This window comes from Mesocricetus auratus, unplaced genomic scaffold, assembly GCF_017639785.1.
Source record: "Mesocricetus auratus isolate SY011 unplaced genomic scaffold, BCM_Maur_2.0 Super-Scaffold_15014, whole genome shotgun sequence".
Classification (NCBI taxonomy): Eukaryota; Metazoa; Chordata; class Mammalia; order Rodentia; family Cricetidae; genus Mesocricetus; species Mesocricetus auratus.
Window position 1 is genome coordinate 83,229,264 of NW_024429186.1, and position 17,278 is coordinate 83,246,541.

The 17,278-nt window shown below is 47.5% G+C and overlaps 1 protein-coding gene across 4 annotated transcripts in view; it reads right to left on the reverse strand.

Moving 5' to 3' along the window:
• Pik3cg (phosphatidylinositol-4,5-bisphosphate 3-kinase catalytic subunit gamma) overlaps positions 1 to 9,329 on the reverse strand; it is a 33,322-nt gene extending 23,993 nt beyond the window's left edge. Inside the window, exons 1-4 of one of the 4 annotated variants that reach the window (XM_021230720.2) lie at positions 9,230 to 9,329; positions 4,722 to 6,728; positions 1,760 to 1,825; positions 1,425 to 1,650 (exon numbers count right to left, since the gene is read on the reverse strand). In XM_021230720.2, the coding sequence (XP_021086379.1) occupies positions 1,425 to 1,650; positions 1,760 to 1,825; positions 4,722 to 6,716 (2,287 nt within the window). In that variant the 5' untranslated portion in view covers positions 6,717 to 6,728; positions 9,230 to 9,329. Of the gene's footprint in view, positions 1 to 1,424; positions 1,651 to 1,759; positions 1,826 to 4,721; positions 6,729 to 8,772; positions 9,077 to 9,153 lie in introns of those variants that run through there. The other 3 variants (XM_021230719.2, XM_005076239.4, XM_013117809.3) reach the window with 3 other exon arrangements.
• Between the last annotated feature and the right edge of the window lie 7,949 nt (positions 9,330 to 17,278).

Below are 17,278 nucleotides of genomic sequence, written 5' to 3' on the forward strand. Positions count from 1 at the left end.
TCCACCGACCCCCCCATCCCATCTTCTTTCTGTTCACCAGGGAGGGTGAGGCCTTCCATGGGGGATCTTCAAAATCTGTCATATCATTTGGAGCAGGGTCTAGACCCTCCCTGTGTGTCTAGGCTGGGAGAATATTCCTCTATGTGGAATGGGCTCCCAAAGCCCATTCGTATACTAGGGATAAATACTGACCCACTACCAGAGGCCCCATAGATTGCTCAGGCCTCCTAACTGACACCTACCAGTCCTATTCTGGTTTCCCAGCTATCAGTCTGGGGACCATAAGTTTCCCCTTGTTCAGGTCAGCTGTTTCTGTGGGTCTCTCCAGCCTGGTCTTGACCCCTTTGCTCATCACTCCTCCCTCTCTCTAACTGGATTCCAGGAGTTCCAGCCTGAGACTTTCAATGGCCATCTGGTTTTTAGAGTAGATGTTTAGACACAATTAAATAGAGTTGGGTTAGACAGAGTTCTGTAAATTCTTCTCAAAAGAGGAAGTTAGCTTATGTACAAAAGATGTGGCAACCTCAAAATTCTCCAGGCAAAACACACAGAGTACAGATTAGTGCCTGGGTAACAGGAAAGAGGCCAGTCCATATGTAAGACTTTAGAGGGTAGCATGTTATTGTACTAGAAAACAATCAAAAGGGAAGGCTTGCAATTTAAAATATTCAAAAGCTTAAATAACTGGGCAGGGATGTTAGTGTCTATTTTAAGCTATAGTGCTGAGTCCAGCTTACTAAGTGAGTAAAAGATATTTACTAGGCACAAGCTTCATACAGTTTATCATGCCAGAAAGATGTGTTAATGATGACAATTTCATGTGGTATCAAAACCTTACAAGAGTGATTAATTTTCCTAGAGCAGAGACAAGATATTGGAAATGGCTACAGGGAGGAGGAGATGTGTGTGTGTGTGTGTGTGTGTGTGTGTATGTGTGAGAGAGAGAGAGACAAGAGAGAGAGAGAGGAGAGAGAGAGAGGAAAGAGAGAAGAGAGAGGAAGAGAGAGAGTATTATTCTGAGATATAAACATATGTATGTTATAAAGTTTTAAAATCAGCTACCCTCTCAATATTCTGAAAATCTGAGATCAGCAGGAACAGATTCAAAGACAGGAAAAGGAGAGGATTTGGAAATAACCTTTCATATGTGAAACTGCCATTGAAAATTACATCTTCCATCCACATATGGTTCTTCAATTTCTCCAAATTTCATATGTATAGCTTCATTTTTTAAGAGCATACGAATTTATGGTCTTAAAACATCACATCTTGCAGAAGCAGAGCTTTAAATCTACTTCATGCAGACAAGAGACCAAAAAAATTGTTTTCTTGGCTGCCTTTAGCAAAATACAACTTGAATTCCAGAAAGAATCATAGTGATCACAGCATTTAGAAAGAGAACTGAGAAAATGTAGCCACTGTACCTTGGGAACTGACGTCATACTTCTCAGCAGAGAGTGATTTGATGTCAATGGTGACTTTCTGTAACATCTCGATCACTTGGACCTGCTGTGTGAAGTCCTGCAGCATGGCCATGCCGCAGCCCCGCAGGTACGCTTCCAGGATCACAGCGAACCTCTGCTGATAGTGTCTGGACTGGGCTATCTCACTTCGCAAAAACCAGAACAAGAAGTGACCGATCCTTTTGTTCTGAGATGGGTACAAGATGGTTGAGATCATGAGGACTAATGCTGCAGGTTTATCAGGCAATTCCTGGTAGCCTAAACTGTCATGCTGCTATCAAGGCAGACATACTTACTCTCAAGCCACGCTTCAGCAGGAACCTGGCCAGGGCACTGTCATGGTATGGTTCAAATTTCACAGCCTGAAGGAAGAACACATGAGCATTTGAAGAGTTGTAGCCATTGGTGGTCAGTCAGGAGAAAGGAAGTGGGTAAAAAGCACGACTCTGGGCAAGTGGATCTTTCAGCTAGGTGGTGAGACTCTCCCCAGCCACTCCCTTCCAGCCCCTCCTTTGGTGGACACTGAGGATGGGGCCATTGCGTAGCCTCCTAGACTAGAAGGGGACCAAATGGGCCGAAGGACTCCTGATGCTCAGTGCTGTGATCAGGGTAACGGCAATGCTGAAGTTGCAAAGGCTTTTGTTCCAAGGTAGAACGAAATGGGTTATTGGAAGGGGAGAGGTAGGCAGGGCTCTAATGATTTTTTAAAGTGGAAGGGAAGAGAGCTCATTGCAAAGGAAACGGGCGGCATCAACAGTACTTAACAGAAGAACATTAGATTCCAAGAAGTGCCAAGTGTGAAGATCCTATCGCCCTGCAGTCCCCCTTTGTGGCGACCCCCCTTCTGTCTGTGTGCAGAGCTTTTTGTCAAATATCTCTGGGTGTCTATACTCCCTCAAGCAGAACCTGACCCTCACTGCTAGTGTTTGATTGCTTTTACAATGTTGGTTCCGGGTTGGATGTTGACAAGGAAAATCACAGCTTTATTACTGAAGAACAATCACCAATCAAATTGGAAAAGTAAAGGAATCTTTGTGGGTTCATGCTTATTTTCATGTTTTATTTTTCAATAAGCTTGAAATAGTTAATAGTTTTAAAAGCAACAAATACCATTTAATTAATCTATCAATGCATATATTAAGCTAGAAGGTAGGTAATGTATGCAAGTCTAAAATTAACTAAATGGTCATTCTTTTCCCCCAAGGAACAGAAGATGCTTCACTCCAGCATGTATTTCGGAGTCTGAAGTATTCTTGGTATGCTCACAGCTCTCACTCTGGGTACCCAGTTTGACCTGATCAATGCTGACCTTATAATGTTTCAATCTTAGCCCCCCTTCAAAAGTGCTTCTCTTGGGTGTGATCAAGTAGGTGCCATAGAAGCTGAGTTTCAGACGAGTTCTGAGAATGTGGTTTCTCAGCCAACAGAACTCATTTTAAATGTGTTAAGTTTCTAACCCTAGAGCTGGTCTTTCTTTGTGTTTCACTTCTACAATGATGCAGATCGTAACCAAGAGACCATTTTAACCAACAGGGAGTCATTCAGTTGGAGTTTGAATGTTTGAATTTGCTGCACAACAAACACTTCTCTTTAAATTTAAGCTCTCACATTCAATATTAATAAGACTGATTGACTTCCTTCACTCAAAAATATTTCCAAGAAAAATGTTTTTCATCTTTGAATTCTGCAAAGTTTATCTTGGAAAATGACAATAAAAATGTCAAATCAAGTATTACCTACTCAGAACTTTCCCTAGATACATTAATCAAAATTAAGTGTCACCTGACCCCCTATTAACTCATAGTACTCTACGGTTTTCCCAGAGCCCTTATCATAATTTGCTATTAAACACTGTGTGTGTGTGTGTGTGTGTGTGTGTGTGTGTGTGTGTGTGCACTGCAGCAAACCTAGAGCATTTGTCTTCTTACTGAAGAAGTTGTTGAACTAAGGAATGAGCACATCTATGCTTTACTATAATTTCTAGCTCATCTTTCTTTCCTTTCCTTTGTCAAGGAACATAAGTTGAGAACTACTAAAACTCATTAGTTTTTTACCAACCCAGATACACTGCAAGTGTATTTCTGACCCCGCAGGACCACAGGGAGCATCATGGGAACTGAGTCCTATGTATGTTTAAAGAGGGCCACTGTCAAGATTCTACCCAGCCCAACCATTTAGCAAAACAATAGCAAGCTCTACCCTATGATTTCCCCAGCTCTAGGCCTTTGACCAGGATCACAGTACCTGTGGAGCAGGCCTCAAAGCCATCATGAACTCACAGAGCAGTTGAGGCCTGCACTGAAGTTCGGTCATGGGGGGGGGATCTCTAGGCCCACTGCTTACTGAGGAGCTGTTGGCAATGGAGAGTTGGTAGGATAGGAGAAGTCATGCTTTCTGGAAGATGTGGCCACTGGTAAGATTCCATGCTCCAGGGGATGGCCCCACACCCACATACATGTAGATAGTGATAATTTCACTCATCAGTTATTAGAAAAAAGGGACATTAACTTGAGAAGAAGATACATTAATAAGGACAGGAAGATAATTTGAAGAGGAACTAGGGGGTATATATGACCACATTTCAATGTAGACCTGTTTAAAATTCTCAAGAATAAAGAAAAGCTTTTAAAAGATTTTACCCAGAGATATGACATGTTGTCCTATGAACTGTGATAAACACAGAGATTAACACTTTTCTAGTCTGCATTATCCTGCCACTAGATTTATGCAGGATATTTGTTGATTGTGAAAATGATAAAACCTGGGCTAATCAGACCTCTAATTCTGGTTCATTTCTTTTTAATATGTAGTATTGAACACATAACTTAGTCTCCTGTATCTCAGTTTCCATATGCATAAAATGCAAATCCAAATTCTAATTGACCACCATCATAGTTACTGGTGGAATCAAATGACCCAACACACACACACACACACACACACACATCACTTGGAGCTTTGGCGCAAGGACGCTTGCAACAAGTTCAGTCCATCACTGAAATAATCAATAAGGACAATGTGATTCCCACTGGGGCAATTCTCCTAAAATGTGAAGGACAGTACTGGTGTCTTTTAAATGCTTGCTAGCAAAGCCTCAAAGACATAAAAAAAGTCAACGCTTTCTGACGAGCCGTCATCAGCTCCAGTCTGACAGATCATGAACCTGAACACAGGATATGGGATCACTACCGAGGGCTCCTGTGCGCATGCAAACACGTTCTCTGAGACAGGGTTCCCACTGATGCCACCGGCGCCTACCTGCACCAGCTGGAGAAGGTAATGCAAGACATCATCGTCCTCCAAGCTCTCCAGTTTCTGAACTGCAATGGCTCTTACGTTTTCATCTGAAAAATTGCAATCCAAGAGCTGCATGGTTAAGCCAACATCCAAAGCACTTTGATCCCAGACCTCCCTTCTGGCTAACAGCTGGTATGTTTTGGCCACAATTTCTTGCTGTCCCCATTTCACTGAACTGAATAGCTTAGGGTACGCTTTCGGATGCTTCAGGGTTTCATATCTAAAGTGCCAGAGCAGTTCTTTGTCCTCTGCTGTGAGGGGGTTAAGTGGATCTGTGCCTATGATCGCCTCCAGTTGCTTGCGGAGCTGATTGGGCATTTCAGCTCGGACCCTGTCTCCTTCCGGGTCAGGGGTGGGCTGATGCTTAGGCAGGGCTATGGGGTGGCAGTAGTTGTCTAGCAGGATGGAGATGGACATTGAGTTCTCCTTGTCGGGATTGGTTGCAGATGTGAGCTTGTCAGCATTGAAGCTGCCTTGCTCTTCCGCCTTCCCGGATATTTGCCACATGTGGAGCACGTAGTCCCCGTGGCGTAGCAGGAACCGGTGGTCTATTAACAGTAAGTTTACATAGTAGAGAAGCTGGGCTTTGCCCTTGGACTCGGAGCCTGGCGTCTCTGCAGAAGCCTTGCTGGACAGTGTTGGCGTTTTGCAGCAGTAGATCTGGAGGTTCAACAGGGCACCTTTGGGCAAGTCTTTGATTTTGATGCCGAACTCCAGCCACACATTCCAGAGCACCTCTTCCGTGAAGGGCTTAGGGCTGGTTCTCCTCTGGCAAAGGACTTGTTGCCCGTGCTGGATGTTCGCTTCCACAAAAACGGTGAGGTCGGCATTCCGGGGCAGGACTGGGATGTCAATGCCTCGGATCTTGACCCTGAACTTGCGGTCACAGTCCCACAAGGACACCGTGAACACACTGTCGTGGTCCTTGCCGTGGATGGTCAGCTGCTCGTGGTAGCCGGTGACCCCGGTGCAGTCGTCCACCAGCGGCCATTCTTCCTTCCTTACCTCGTCTAGGGCTGGGTCTGGGGGCGTGTCGAGCACCAGGTGTATTTCACCCCCGTTCTTGAGGCACTGCCTCACCCACTGGAAGTTTTTGAGGGGCGTTTCTCCCACCAGGTACTCGTCGCGGCCGCAGACCCGCAGCACAAAGTCCTGCTCACTTTGGCTCTCGGGGATGTCCATCAGGGACTTCTTCTTGGCCATCTTGGTGAAGAAGCTCTGGAGGATGGCGCCAGGGGTGTCGTCTGCGGAGACCTTGATGGTTTGACTGGTGGTGCTGCGGTGGATGACGATGAAGATGCGATTGTTGGCGATCTTTTTGGACAGGTAGTCGGGGAGAGGTTTGGACGTCACCCAAGGGTGCATAGCGTAGAGTCTGGCATCACGGCCAGCCACCTCTGCCATGCGAGGCGTGACCAGGCGGCGGCGAGTGAACTCTAGCTCATCGTCGTGCACGTTGCTGATGTCAGTGACGTCGTAGCCAATCAGCGAGGTGAGCTGCTTCTGGAACGCCAGGGTCTCCTCCGACGGCGCATGTCGCTGCACCACGTGGATCTGGCCGGGGCTCTTGTGCATCGTCTTCCAGTAGCGCAGGCAGTCCAGGGTCTGCACCACCTGGTACCTGTCGTAGATCTCATACCACTGTCCCTTCTTCTGGTAGAGCAGGAGGAAGTGGTCCGGGCCCAGCCGGTGGTAGAATTCGGCAGCCACGCTGGTCTCCAGGGCGCGCAGCCACACCTGGGCTTTCATCTGCTCCACGTTGCCGTGGCCAGCCACGTGCAGCAGCGCTGTCTCTGGAGTCTTGCTGATGCGCTGGCTGGTGGGCAGGATGAACTCGATGGGGATGAGCTCCATGGAGGACAGGCTGCCGGCGGCGCTGCGTGGCTTCATCCTCCGGCGCCGGCGGAGGTTGTCCTCTCTTAGAACCACGGGCTGCTCATAGTTCCCCAGCTCCATGCCCTAAGCAACCTGGGAATGCAGAAACACTTTGTCAGGAGACAGACTGTAGATTCCTGTATGCTGGCTGAGAGAAGGTGCAGCGGGTAATGGGAGCCTTGAGGGACCCAGCGAGCTGGAGGCAGCACTGTCTTTAACAGCATAGTCCTAGGCCAGCCACTTGCTGTCTGGGTGACCTGGCCTCCTTAACCTCTTTATCTGGCAGTTTGGTTACTTACACGTAGTGGGTGGAGGCAAACGTTAAATAAGGCAGGATACTTCTTTTGGTTGGGTGATGCATACATGCCAGCACAGGCGCATTTTCTCATGTGTGTGTACGTGCGTGCGCGCGCGTGCGTGCGTGCGTGTGTGTGTGTGTGTGATGTTTAATTAGAAATTTGCTAAGCACCTTGGGACCGTAGAGATGGCTTAATGGATAAAAGTGCTTGCTGTACGAACATGAGGTCCTGAGTTCACATCCTACCGCCCCCAGAAGCCCCCATGGGCCTATGTGGTGTCTGTCTGTCTGTGTATGTATATGTTGGAAGGAAGGAGAGCAGAGATGGGAGAGATTACTGGGCCTTGTTGGTCATCAGCTTAGCTCCAGGTTCGGTGAGCGACCTGTCTGAAAGGAAGAGTGAAGCACGTTCTCTCTGGCCTCTGCAGGCGTGCCTGCCCACATGTGCTGCACTCACACACGTGTGCACAAAAACATGTAAGAAACTCATCTAGCATAGGGTCCAACTTTTTTCCAGTGTCCGACATTTACTGGCTCAGAATGGTAACTGTAAGCACCTAGAAACACATGGACAGGTAAAGCAATCCAATCAAGGGTGAAGTCCTAGTTTCCTGGGCTCAGTGTGAGACCCTGAACAGCACTTGAAAAACAAGCCAACGTATTTCCTTTTTTAGTCTCACACTTCTCTAACACAGACACCCAATCTTGCTTCATCTTCTCTATTTTCGAACTGTCTGAACCCAGAGTCTTCTTCTCCTTAGTCAACTTCCTGTCTTTTACCCTTTTCATTTTTTCTTTCTATTTAAGAGAGTCAGTCATTTCATTCATAACACTCAAAAATAGCAAAGTTGGCAAAGGCTGTAATCAAAGCCACTTGGAGACACGTAACATTTTAAGTTGTGGAATGTGGAACATTCTAGCTATCATTCTGTATTAGGGTAGAGGAATCATCACACCTGGACTTTGCCAATATGAACTTCTAGGTCATTTTAACTGAGTCAGTCGATTTGACCTGCCTCTGCTTTAAACAGAGGAGCCACAGGTAGACGATATGATTTCTGCCTTCCAATGACCTACTGTTTAGACCCTAAGCAATAATTTATTTTCTTTTTGTTCATCTCTGTGTCAGAAAATCACAAATTTATTTTTCTCATATTTCTTTCTGCAAATATTTAATAAGTATTTGTCCTTATTTAATATTTAACAATTAACAAGTATTTACAAAGCATTTATGAGTAAATATTATCTCTTCCACTAAGAAACTCATCAATAATGACTGAAATGCTTGGAGTACTAAAATTGAAAAATGAATCATAAAACACTTTGCTACCTTGGTACTGCATTACACTCTAAACCACATTCAAATATTGAAACAAAATATTTCAGAAAATGCCATTTACTCTCTAACTTATGTCAATGAGATCTATAATTAGCTTTTTCCTAAAGAACAGTGGAATATTTGCTATATACAAAAGAGGAGAGTTTGATTACAAGTTATAAAAGACAGCTTCATTGGATCTCAACTTATGTCCAACTCTCAAGTTGTTATTTTTAAAATCAATACTCACTCCTCTTAAAATATATTGATGTTATACTTAGTAAATAAATGAAACCAACTGTCCCAAACAATGGTTTCTGTAGCTTAAAGAATTATTGTAGTCTTTTGCTACATTGTAGAATAGCTAACAAAAGAACCATATGCAATATTGATACTGACATGAACTTAAAATAGAACATGTCCTATTTAAGTGTACAGATATAATTCAGTAAGATGTGTCACAGTGACACCAAGAAATCATACTATATCATGATACAAAGTGTAGAAGAAAAGAGACTGACCAAATACTCACTGGTTTTCCTCATGGCTGGGACTAAGCAGCTTTGTCCTCGTAAAAAAGAAGACAAAACAAAAAACAAAGCACTGTCTGTGTAGTAATCCTCAGGCAAGTACTTGTAAGACTATGAACCCTGCCTGTTATGGGCTCTGAAGCCACCCCCTTCCTTACAAACAAAACCAGAAAGAGCCGATGCACCTGCAAGCCCTTGCCGGAACCCTGTGGATACACAGTCTAAACTGAGTGAGACAATGAAACTCAGACATTCAGGGGGTGGGCTCATCTTGAACTGGCAACGGTTCCAGATAAAAATATTCTAGCTGAGAAGGAAGTGTGACTGTCCCGAGTCAGAACTAACAAAGCAAACAATAGAAAGCAGTAGTACCTGACACAGCTCTGGAGGCGGTGGAGCCGAAGAGTCATTTGTTTAGTTCATAAAAACAAAACAAATTCAAACCTACCCAGGGCACCTCGCGGCTCTTCTGCTTTTCTGGGGCTCCCTTCATATCCAGATGCAGAGGAAGTGTTGCAGTTACCAGGAAGGAAGTTTTAACCAAGTTGATTATACATGTGATTGCTCATTTTCAAAGTGTCAGAAATGCATTTCCTGCTGAAGCACAGGGCGAGAGAGAGAGAGAGAGAGAGAGAGAGAGAGAGAGAGAGAGAGAGAGAGAGAGAGAGAGAGAGAGAGCATTTTCCTCACTGTTTTTCTTTCTCACTTTTTGAATTAATTTTTCAAAATTTGTGAGAGACTCTGACAAATGACAGAGATCCAAACCAAAACTATACAAATGAAGCATGTGTGTAGCTATAAGTAGAGTAAGGGGCCGCACAACCACCATATTACACAACTTGCTAAGAAGAGTTACTAGCCAAGCGAAGCCTGCTACCCTCTGAGAATTCACACAGACCCTGGTGTGTACTGAGACAGGCAGGGTGAGGAGGAACCCTGTGGACTGTTGGGCTGTGTGTGCTGAGGGTGGGGCTTACTGTGAGCACTGATTAACCAGACAGAATAGGAAGAGGCTGCTATCCTGGGGACACTGGGGAGTGGAAAACTATCAGCATCAGGCGGTAATTGCTGAGATGGCTCCCTGTTCATACAGGCTTAGAGAACATGGAGGAGTCTTGTATTTTCCAAGGACCCCCAATTCCTTCTAGAACCCTAAGCACAGCCAACTCTCTTCTGTCTCAGGTGTTTCTACACCAGAGCTTACTCTCCCCACTAGACTGTTGGGTCCCAGGAACAGCAAGGATAGGTAGCCTCACCGGCCCCTCAGAAGCACAGCATTGTGAGTTTCTTTGAACTGGTCTGATATCAAGATAAACGAGTCCCTGATCCGTTGCCTCCTCTCCTCGTGATTATTAACTTGACAGGATCTAGAATCCAGGAGGCAAACCTCTGGACATGGCTATAAGCCAGTCTCTAGACTGGGTTAAACGAAGTGTGGGAAGACCTACTCTAAACACGGGTGGAACCATCAAAGGGCTGCAGTTCTGGACTGGAGCCAGTGGAGGGCCAGCTATCTATTGCTCTGTTCCCCTGATGGCAGATGCAGCATGAGCAGCGGCTACATTGTGCTTCCAGCATGCCTTCCTGCTGTGACGAGCTGTGCCCTCAAACTGGGAGCCAGAATCAACCCTTTCCTCCTTGGATTGCTTCTGTTGGGTATTTTGTCGCAGCAACAAGAAAAACAGTACAGGCCCTTCAGGTCTTAGCTTTTAAAATAGTGGTCTAAGAGTCGATATCAGCAGGCAAGTCTTAGTTCCAAGGCTGCCTTCCAGATATGCAGAGGGGCATCTCAGCTTCCCAAGCGTATTTCTCCGTAAGAATGCACCCTTGGGAGGTTGGTGTCTTTAGACGTCTCAAGGCAGCCTGAGTTGTTCAGAGGGGAAGAAGGCAGCAGTGAGGTGAGCAGGTTTCTCCAGCGGGAGTGTTGACCCGAGGGGACCACAGGAGGCCAATTCCCCACTTTCCGGGCTCCACACATATGCACTAGCACATATGCAATTTCAGGAATGTTAGACTCTCTTGGGTCCCTTTCCATTGACTGTTCACCTAAGTTCACTTGTGCAAATTTTGCCAATTCTGTGACTAAACGGCAGAATACTTGAGGCTCATTTGTGGTTTGAAATTTCTCACATAGCCACTAACATTTTACTATCTCCGATGAATGCTCTTAGGTAGAAGAATGAGACATGTCTCATGCCTCCTTCCTTGAGGGTACGTCTCCACACACAGCCTCATTTTCCTAATAAGGGTATTTTATCCTCAGAGATTTTAGGTCAGCAGATCTCTAGGCTTCCTCCTTATTCTACCAGCATGCTGCTGCCTTGTCCATTCTGAGAGTCTTATGTGTCCAGCACTGTGTTCTAAATGCGGTAATCAAACAAATAAAAAATGCAGAGAGAGGCCCCATGCTATATAACATCCGGCTATCACAGGCATGGCAAGACAGGACAGACTCAAAACAGAAAGTCAATCACTGTGTCTCCGTGGGAAAACCTCCCCTACTTTACTGCGGTTACCCTCCCATCTCCAGGGGACACCTAAGCTCTGAAGATGAATGATCGCATGTTCATCACCGTTCCCAGGCTCTGACACAAAGCATTCAAGTCCTAGATAAATATTTGCATGATGAGTAGCTTGTGTTTCTGGAATTGTACGTACAAGAAAGTTAAGGCCCAGTAAGGGATATTCTCACATCTTTTCAGGTCAGTCAAAGTCCAGATCGTTCCTTCTTTCCTTCCAACCATCTACAGAAGTCCTGCTCTGCACCCCCTTTCCAGTGTCAGAACATGGACATCAGGAAGAGCGTGGGATGAGGAGGGAGTCCAGCTGGACTAACACCTGAGGAGCCACCAGCCTTTCAGAGCCTTTGGGTTGATGTCACCTGACAATCTCCAGTGTCATTCTCTTGTTACTGTTGGCTGAACTTAAAGACCCAGACTGCTGCTCCCACGTCCTTGTGAGCAAGAACTTCTCCTTGAAAAGGCTTCCCTGTAGACTCCCCTGGGACCTTGCCTTCAAGATGATCTGCAGAGAGCTAAGGATTTTATCTGTCTGCTTACCTGCCTCTTTCACGCATTCCCCGGCAGACAAAACTGCAGGAAGGGGCTGTAGTTTCCAGATCAGCCATGGTTCCTTCATGGGTGGGGTTTTCGTTGGATGACAGGAGAAGCCTGCACCCGGAGCTCTGGTAGCACAGTAACAGCAGCTGATGCTCAGATCTTTCTGGGTGTTGTTCTTTCTAAAGCCCTAGATTCTCAGTTTTTATTACAGCAGGAGTCACATCACACTAGCAGGAAGCCAGAAGGATACTCAGCCTCTCCAGGTTCAGAGAAAGGGCTCTAGAGAGGAGGCTGGGGCTGGGGTCTGTGGGATGGTGTTGGCCAAGTGACAGCCCCCTTCCTCCATAATTCTGTAACCAGCTTGGCCTTCTTCAACACAGCTGGCAGCACAGTGAGATCCCCCCTGAAGGATGTACTCATTAAGGGGGTAGCTAAGGGCCAAGGCCTTGTCTGTACTTGCTAGTTTCGTGTTGTACCTAGGAGGAGTACTCTTCATGTCTGAGCACAGCTTGGAGATACCCTTTATCTAATCACATGAGAAAGCTCTGCAGGTCAAGGAATAGTCCACAAATGCGGGTGTGCATGCATGCGCATGTGTGTGTGTGAGTGTGTATGTGTTTGAGTGTATATGTGTGTGTATGTATGAGTGTGTGTTTGAGTATGTGTGTATTTGAGTGTGTGAGAGTCAGTGTGCGTGTGTGCTTCAGTTCCCCAGAACTCTTGCTCTCCTTTCTCTTCCCTCCTTCCTGCTCGCTCTCCCTTTTCCTTTAAAGCGGTGTGTTCTGACTTGAGGGGAGGGTCCTGTGGGCCACTGATCCTGTTTTTTTTTTTTTTTTTTTTTTGGTTTTTCAAGACAAGGTTCTCTGTATTGTTTTGGAGGCTGTCAGTCCAGCCCGGCCTCGAACTCACAGAGATCCGCCTGCCTCTGCCTCCCGAGTGCTGGGATTAAAGGCGTGCACCACCACCGCCCGGCCAGATCCTGTGGTTTCTTGATGGGATGCTAGCTTCACTGGTGTTGAGTAAGATACTTCTGACCACACTCACAGTGGTTACTCTTCTCTGTGAGTATTAGACACAGTCATTTTACTTGCAGCTGCCTAATCAGTAAGCCACTTCCAGACTTTCTTAAACACCTGAGTAACTACTGTTCTTGCAGAGTCCTCTATGAGGGGGCAGTTCTTACCAAGTCTGACCTACATGTTGTGTTAGCTGTAGTCCCACGTGGCTATAAGGGCACAGGGGTCATCTGGAGGGAAAGGGGGTCCCCCATTCAAGCAAACGCTGGAGAGCCACCCGCTTACCCACTGGCCTATGCACCTTTAATGTGTTGGCACATTTCTGCAGAGAACTGTGACCCAGCAGGGCAGAGAAGATGTTAGGGCCTCATTGTCACCCAGCGTAGACATAAGACGTGTCCTCGGAGTGACACCTTGAAAGGACTGGAGAGTTCAGAGCAGGGTGCTGTCCTTTCCAGTCAGTCCTCCAGAGGGACGCCCTCAGTGGGGAGGCAAAGAAATCAGCATGAGCGGCCAGAGGTGATGGGAAGGAACAGTCTGGCAGAGTGAACCATGAAAGACAGTCATTGTCTGAAAGAATGAAATTCACATAAGAAATCCATAATCTAGGAGAAGCTAAAAGAGATCGGACTACAGCCAATTGTGTTTTTTGTTTTGTTTTGTTTTTTTGTTTTGTTTTTATGAGACAGGGTTTCTCTGTATTGTTTTGGAGGCTGTCGGTCCAGCCGGGCCTTGAACTCCCAGAGATCTGCCTGCCTCTGCCTCCCGAGTGCTGGGATTAAAGGCATGCGCCGCCACCGCCAGGCCAATTGTGTTTTTAATTGTGTGTGTGTGTGTTTGTGTGTGTATGTGTGCATACGGGTAAAGTCGCCTGTGAAGGCGGAAGAGGCTGCCAGACGCCATCGTAACTCCTGGACGTTCTCTCAGCTACCTGACATGGGTTCTGGGCACTGATCTTGGGTTCTCAGGAAGAACAGTATATGCTTGTGGCCACTGAGCCATTGCTCCAGTCCAGGTCACAAGTTTTTGACAAGGCCACGACAAGAACTGTGGAATTCTCATTGTAGGATACAGGGACCCGAAGAATTCCCTGGCTGGCCCCTGTTTAACACACCTATGAGCAAAAAGGTGTTTGGGTGAGTTGAGCTACTGAACTCTTGGGTCGTTTTGACATGCCACAAGCATGTCACTGGGTCCACTCAATGTCCCCGTGGTTCACCCCGTGATACAGTGAGACCCTGGGCCTCACCGCCTTGATGGGCAGCCCCAGAGTGAGGTTCCAGCAGTGCTGGGTGCTGCGTTTAGGCTGTGCAGCTTCTTTGATTTTTCATGCAGAAAAAGAAACAGTTTAAAGTTGCCACCTGGAATTTCCAACAGATCTTGACTCTTGAAGAACTCATCACACAGCTCCCACAGTTGAGGCAGTCTGTACAAGAGTTACCGCTTGAGTGTAACTGTCCCTGTGGGCTGATGCATTGAACCCTTGGCTCTTAGATGGAGGAGCTGTTTCCAAGTTCTGGGAGGTGTTAAGATGTGGGGCACATTTAAAGGATGTAAGTAGCTGGGGTCTGTAACGGTCCCCTCTGTGTATCGCTGCTTCTTCTGTTGGGCCTTCTGGTGCTAACAAGTGAGCCCTCTTCCCTCATGACTGTGGAGGACTGTGGGGTGGCTGCCTAGGTAGCCAGCAAGTCCCTGTCATTTTTAATCTGTCCTCCTCAGAGTCTGACGCTGCCTGAGGACTAGGCTAGAGGTAGCTTTCTGAGTTTTACAGCAGCACCCACGGCTTCAGCTGCCCTCCGTCTCCTGGAGCTAATACTGAGTCTAGACACAATCTGCCTTGTTACAGACTCGGAAAACAGACAGACTCACGGAACAGATTTCAGTGTACCGTCGCTTCTTACCGTCGCTTGTTTAAAGGACGTTGCTTTGTGGTGACCGGCATCTCCTGGTGGATTAGACAGGTGCTTTAAGGTCTGCTTATATGGAGACAGGTGATAAGGAGGACAAGATTTGAGATGTATAAAAGAGTGAAACATGTTCCGGATTCCTTTCTCGATGTGTCACTGCCCGTAACTTGAACACTAACCAACAGAATTCTGATAGGCTGTTACCCAGGCTCTGGCAGGGTACTGCCCACTATAATAACCACAAGCTCAGGATATTAAATTCCCTTTGCTTGTTTTTAATGTGTCTGAAACGTATCTTTAAAAAAAAAGTGAACATTTTTGTAAGCTCCACAGAGCCGACCTGGATCCACAGATCAGATGCACCCCTCAATTAAGTCAACCAACAGCCTAAACCTCCTTCCTTTTCCTGGTCTTGGGACTTCCCTCCCTCAATTATCAAGACATAAGAAAAAAGTCCCCCTAAATGTAACTTTATTCTCTGCTTGCCCAGCATCTTGCCAGGTCCCAGAGGCACTGTACAGGCCCGCAGTGGACGAGCACGCAGTGGACATGCCTGCACTGGATGGTTCCGTAGTGGACGCGCCTGCACTGGATGGTTCCACGGTGGATGGTTCCGCAGTGGATGGTCCCGCAGTGAATGGTCCAGCAGTGGACGCGCCCGCGGCGGACGGTCCCGCAGTGAATGGTCCGGCAGTGGACGCGCCCGCAGTGAATGGTCCGGCAGTGGACGCGCCCGCAGTGAATGGTCCGGCAGTGGACGCGCCCGCAGTGAATGGTCCGGCAGTGGACGCGCCCGCGGTGGACGGTCCCGCAGTGGCCGGGCCCGCAGTGGACGGGCCGCACTGGATGGTTCCGCAGTGGAAGCGCCCACGGAGGACGCGCCCGCAGTGAATGGTCCGGCAGTGGACGCGCCCGCAGTGAATGGTCCGGCAGTGGACGCGCCCACGGAGGACGGGCCGCACTGGATGGTCCCGCGGAGCCTGGACAGGGAAGTGAAACAGCTGGCTATTCCTGGGCTTGGCCAGCACCCCAGATATCTCAGGTCTCCCAAATGCCATACCCCCAGGTCATCAGGAAGTGATTTTGAGAACTCAGTGCCTTCATCCCGCCTAACCTGCTACCCCTTTCTAATTCTTACCTTTTAAAATAATAAACAAAAGGGAGGCATGTTAGCACTCAGGTACCTGCACTGGCCTGCCCCGGGGGACCTGGCAGGATGCGTGCTTGCGATTGCCCGCACACAGGTAGTGCTCTGGTCCTGACTGCTTGGTCTCTGTGCACATGCACTATGCCCCCCTTTAAGAGACAAGATCTACCTGCTTCCTCTCTCTGTCTCTCTCCTCTGCCACCTCTGTCTTCAGGGCCAGTCTTTTGTCCCTCCCCTCCCCACTGTCCCATTTCCTTCCCCCAATGAAAAGCCCTCCACTCAAGCTCTGTCACATGATGGCATCTCTCCCTGTCTCTCTCTGTGTCTCTGTGTCTCTCTGTCTCTGCCTCTGCCTCTCTCTGTCTCCATTTTAAGAATTATAACAGAATTGTTAACACTGTTTGCAAGAAACAAATGGTGAATAAAGGTTGACAGGGATTCTGGTAGCAAGTCAGTATTTGAGCCTTTGTGCTGGGAACCCATCACTAGTGACTGTAAACTTGGTCTCAGTCAACTCATGTCCATGATGCACATCCCGACAACAGAGCTGGCAATGAGCTGGTTTACATGTTAAACATCCATTATGTTTGTCTTGTGTCCACCCCTCCTCCCCAACCACGCTTCCCAAGGCTCTACACATCCCAGTAACACCAGAGGCTGGGGACCACGCCTTTGACACACAGGCCTTTGGGATGTACTTAACAAGACCTTACCGTCCATGTGGTAGACCAGACGCTAGCTCTGACGGTGAAGAGGACGTGCACTAAGGACAAGTGGTCTGGGCGTGAGGAAGTATGGAGCAGACAGAAGCGCCAAGTCTGTGACCAAGGAGATTGTGGCACCTTGGCTGGAACTGAGAAAGCTGGAAAGTGAGTCCCCTAAAGGCAACTGGATTTGGGCTCAAGATTTTTACATTTTTTAAATTTAGTTTTATTTCAGACATGGTTTCGCTATGTATCCCTGGGTAGCCTAGACCTTGCTATGCAGACAAGACTGACTTCAGACTCTCAGAGATTTCCTTGCCCCTGTCTCCATGGTGCTGGTATTAACCACACCCACCTTGTTCATTTTGCTTCGTAACTGCTTTAGCTGACTCCACCCACCCTCCAACTAACACCATCCATCCTCCATCGGACTCTACCCATCCTCCAACGGACTCCACCTATCCTCCAACGGACTCCACCCATCCTCCAACGGACTCCACCCATCCTCCAATGGACTCCACCCATCCTCCAACGGACTCCACCCATCCATCCTCCAACGGACTCCACCCACCCTCCAACAGACCCCACCCATCCTCCAACGGACTCCACCCACCCTCCAACGGACTCCACCTATCCATCCTCCAACTGACTCCACCCATCCTCC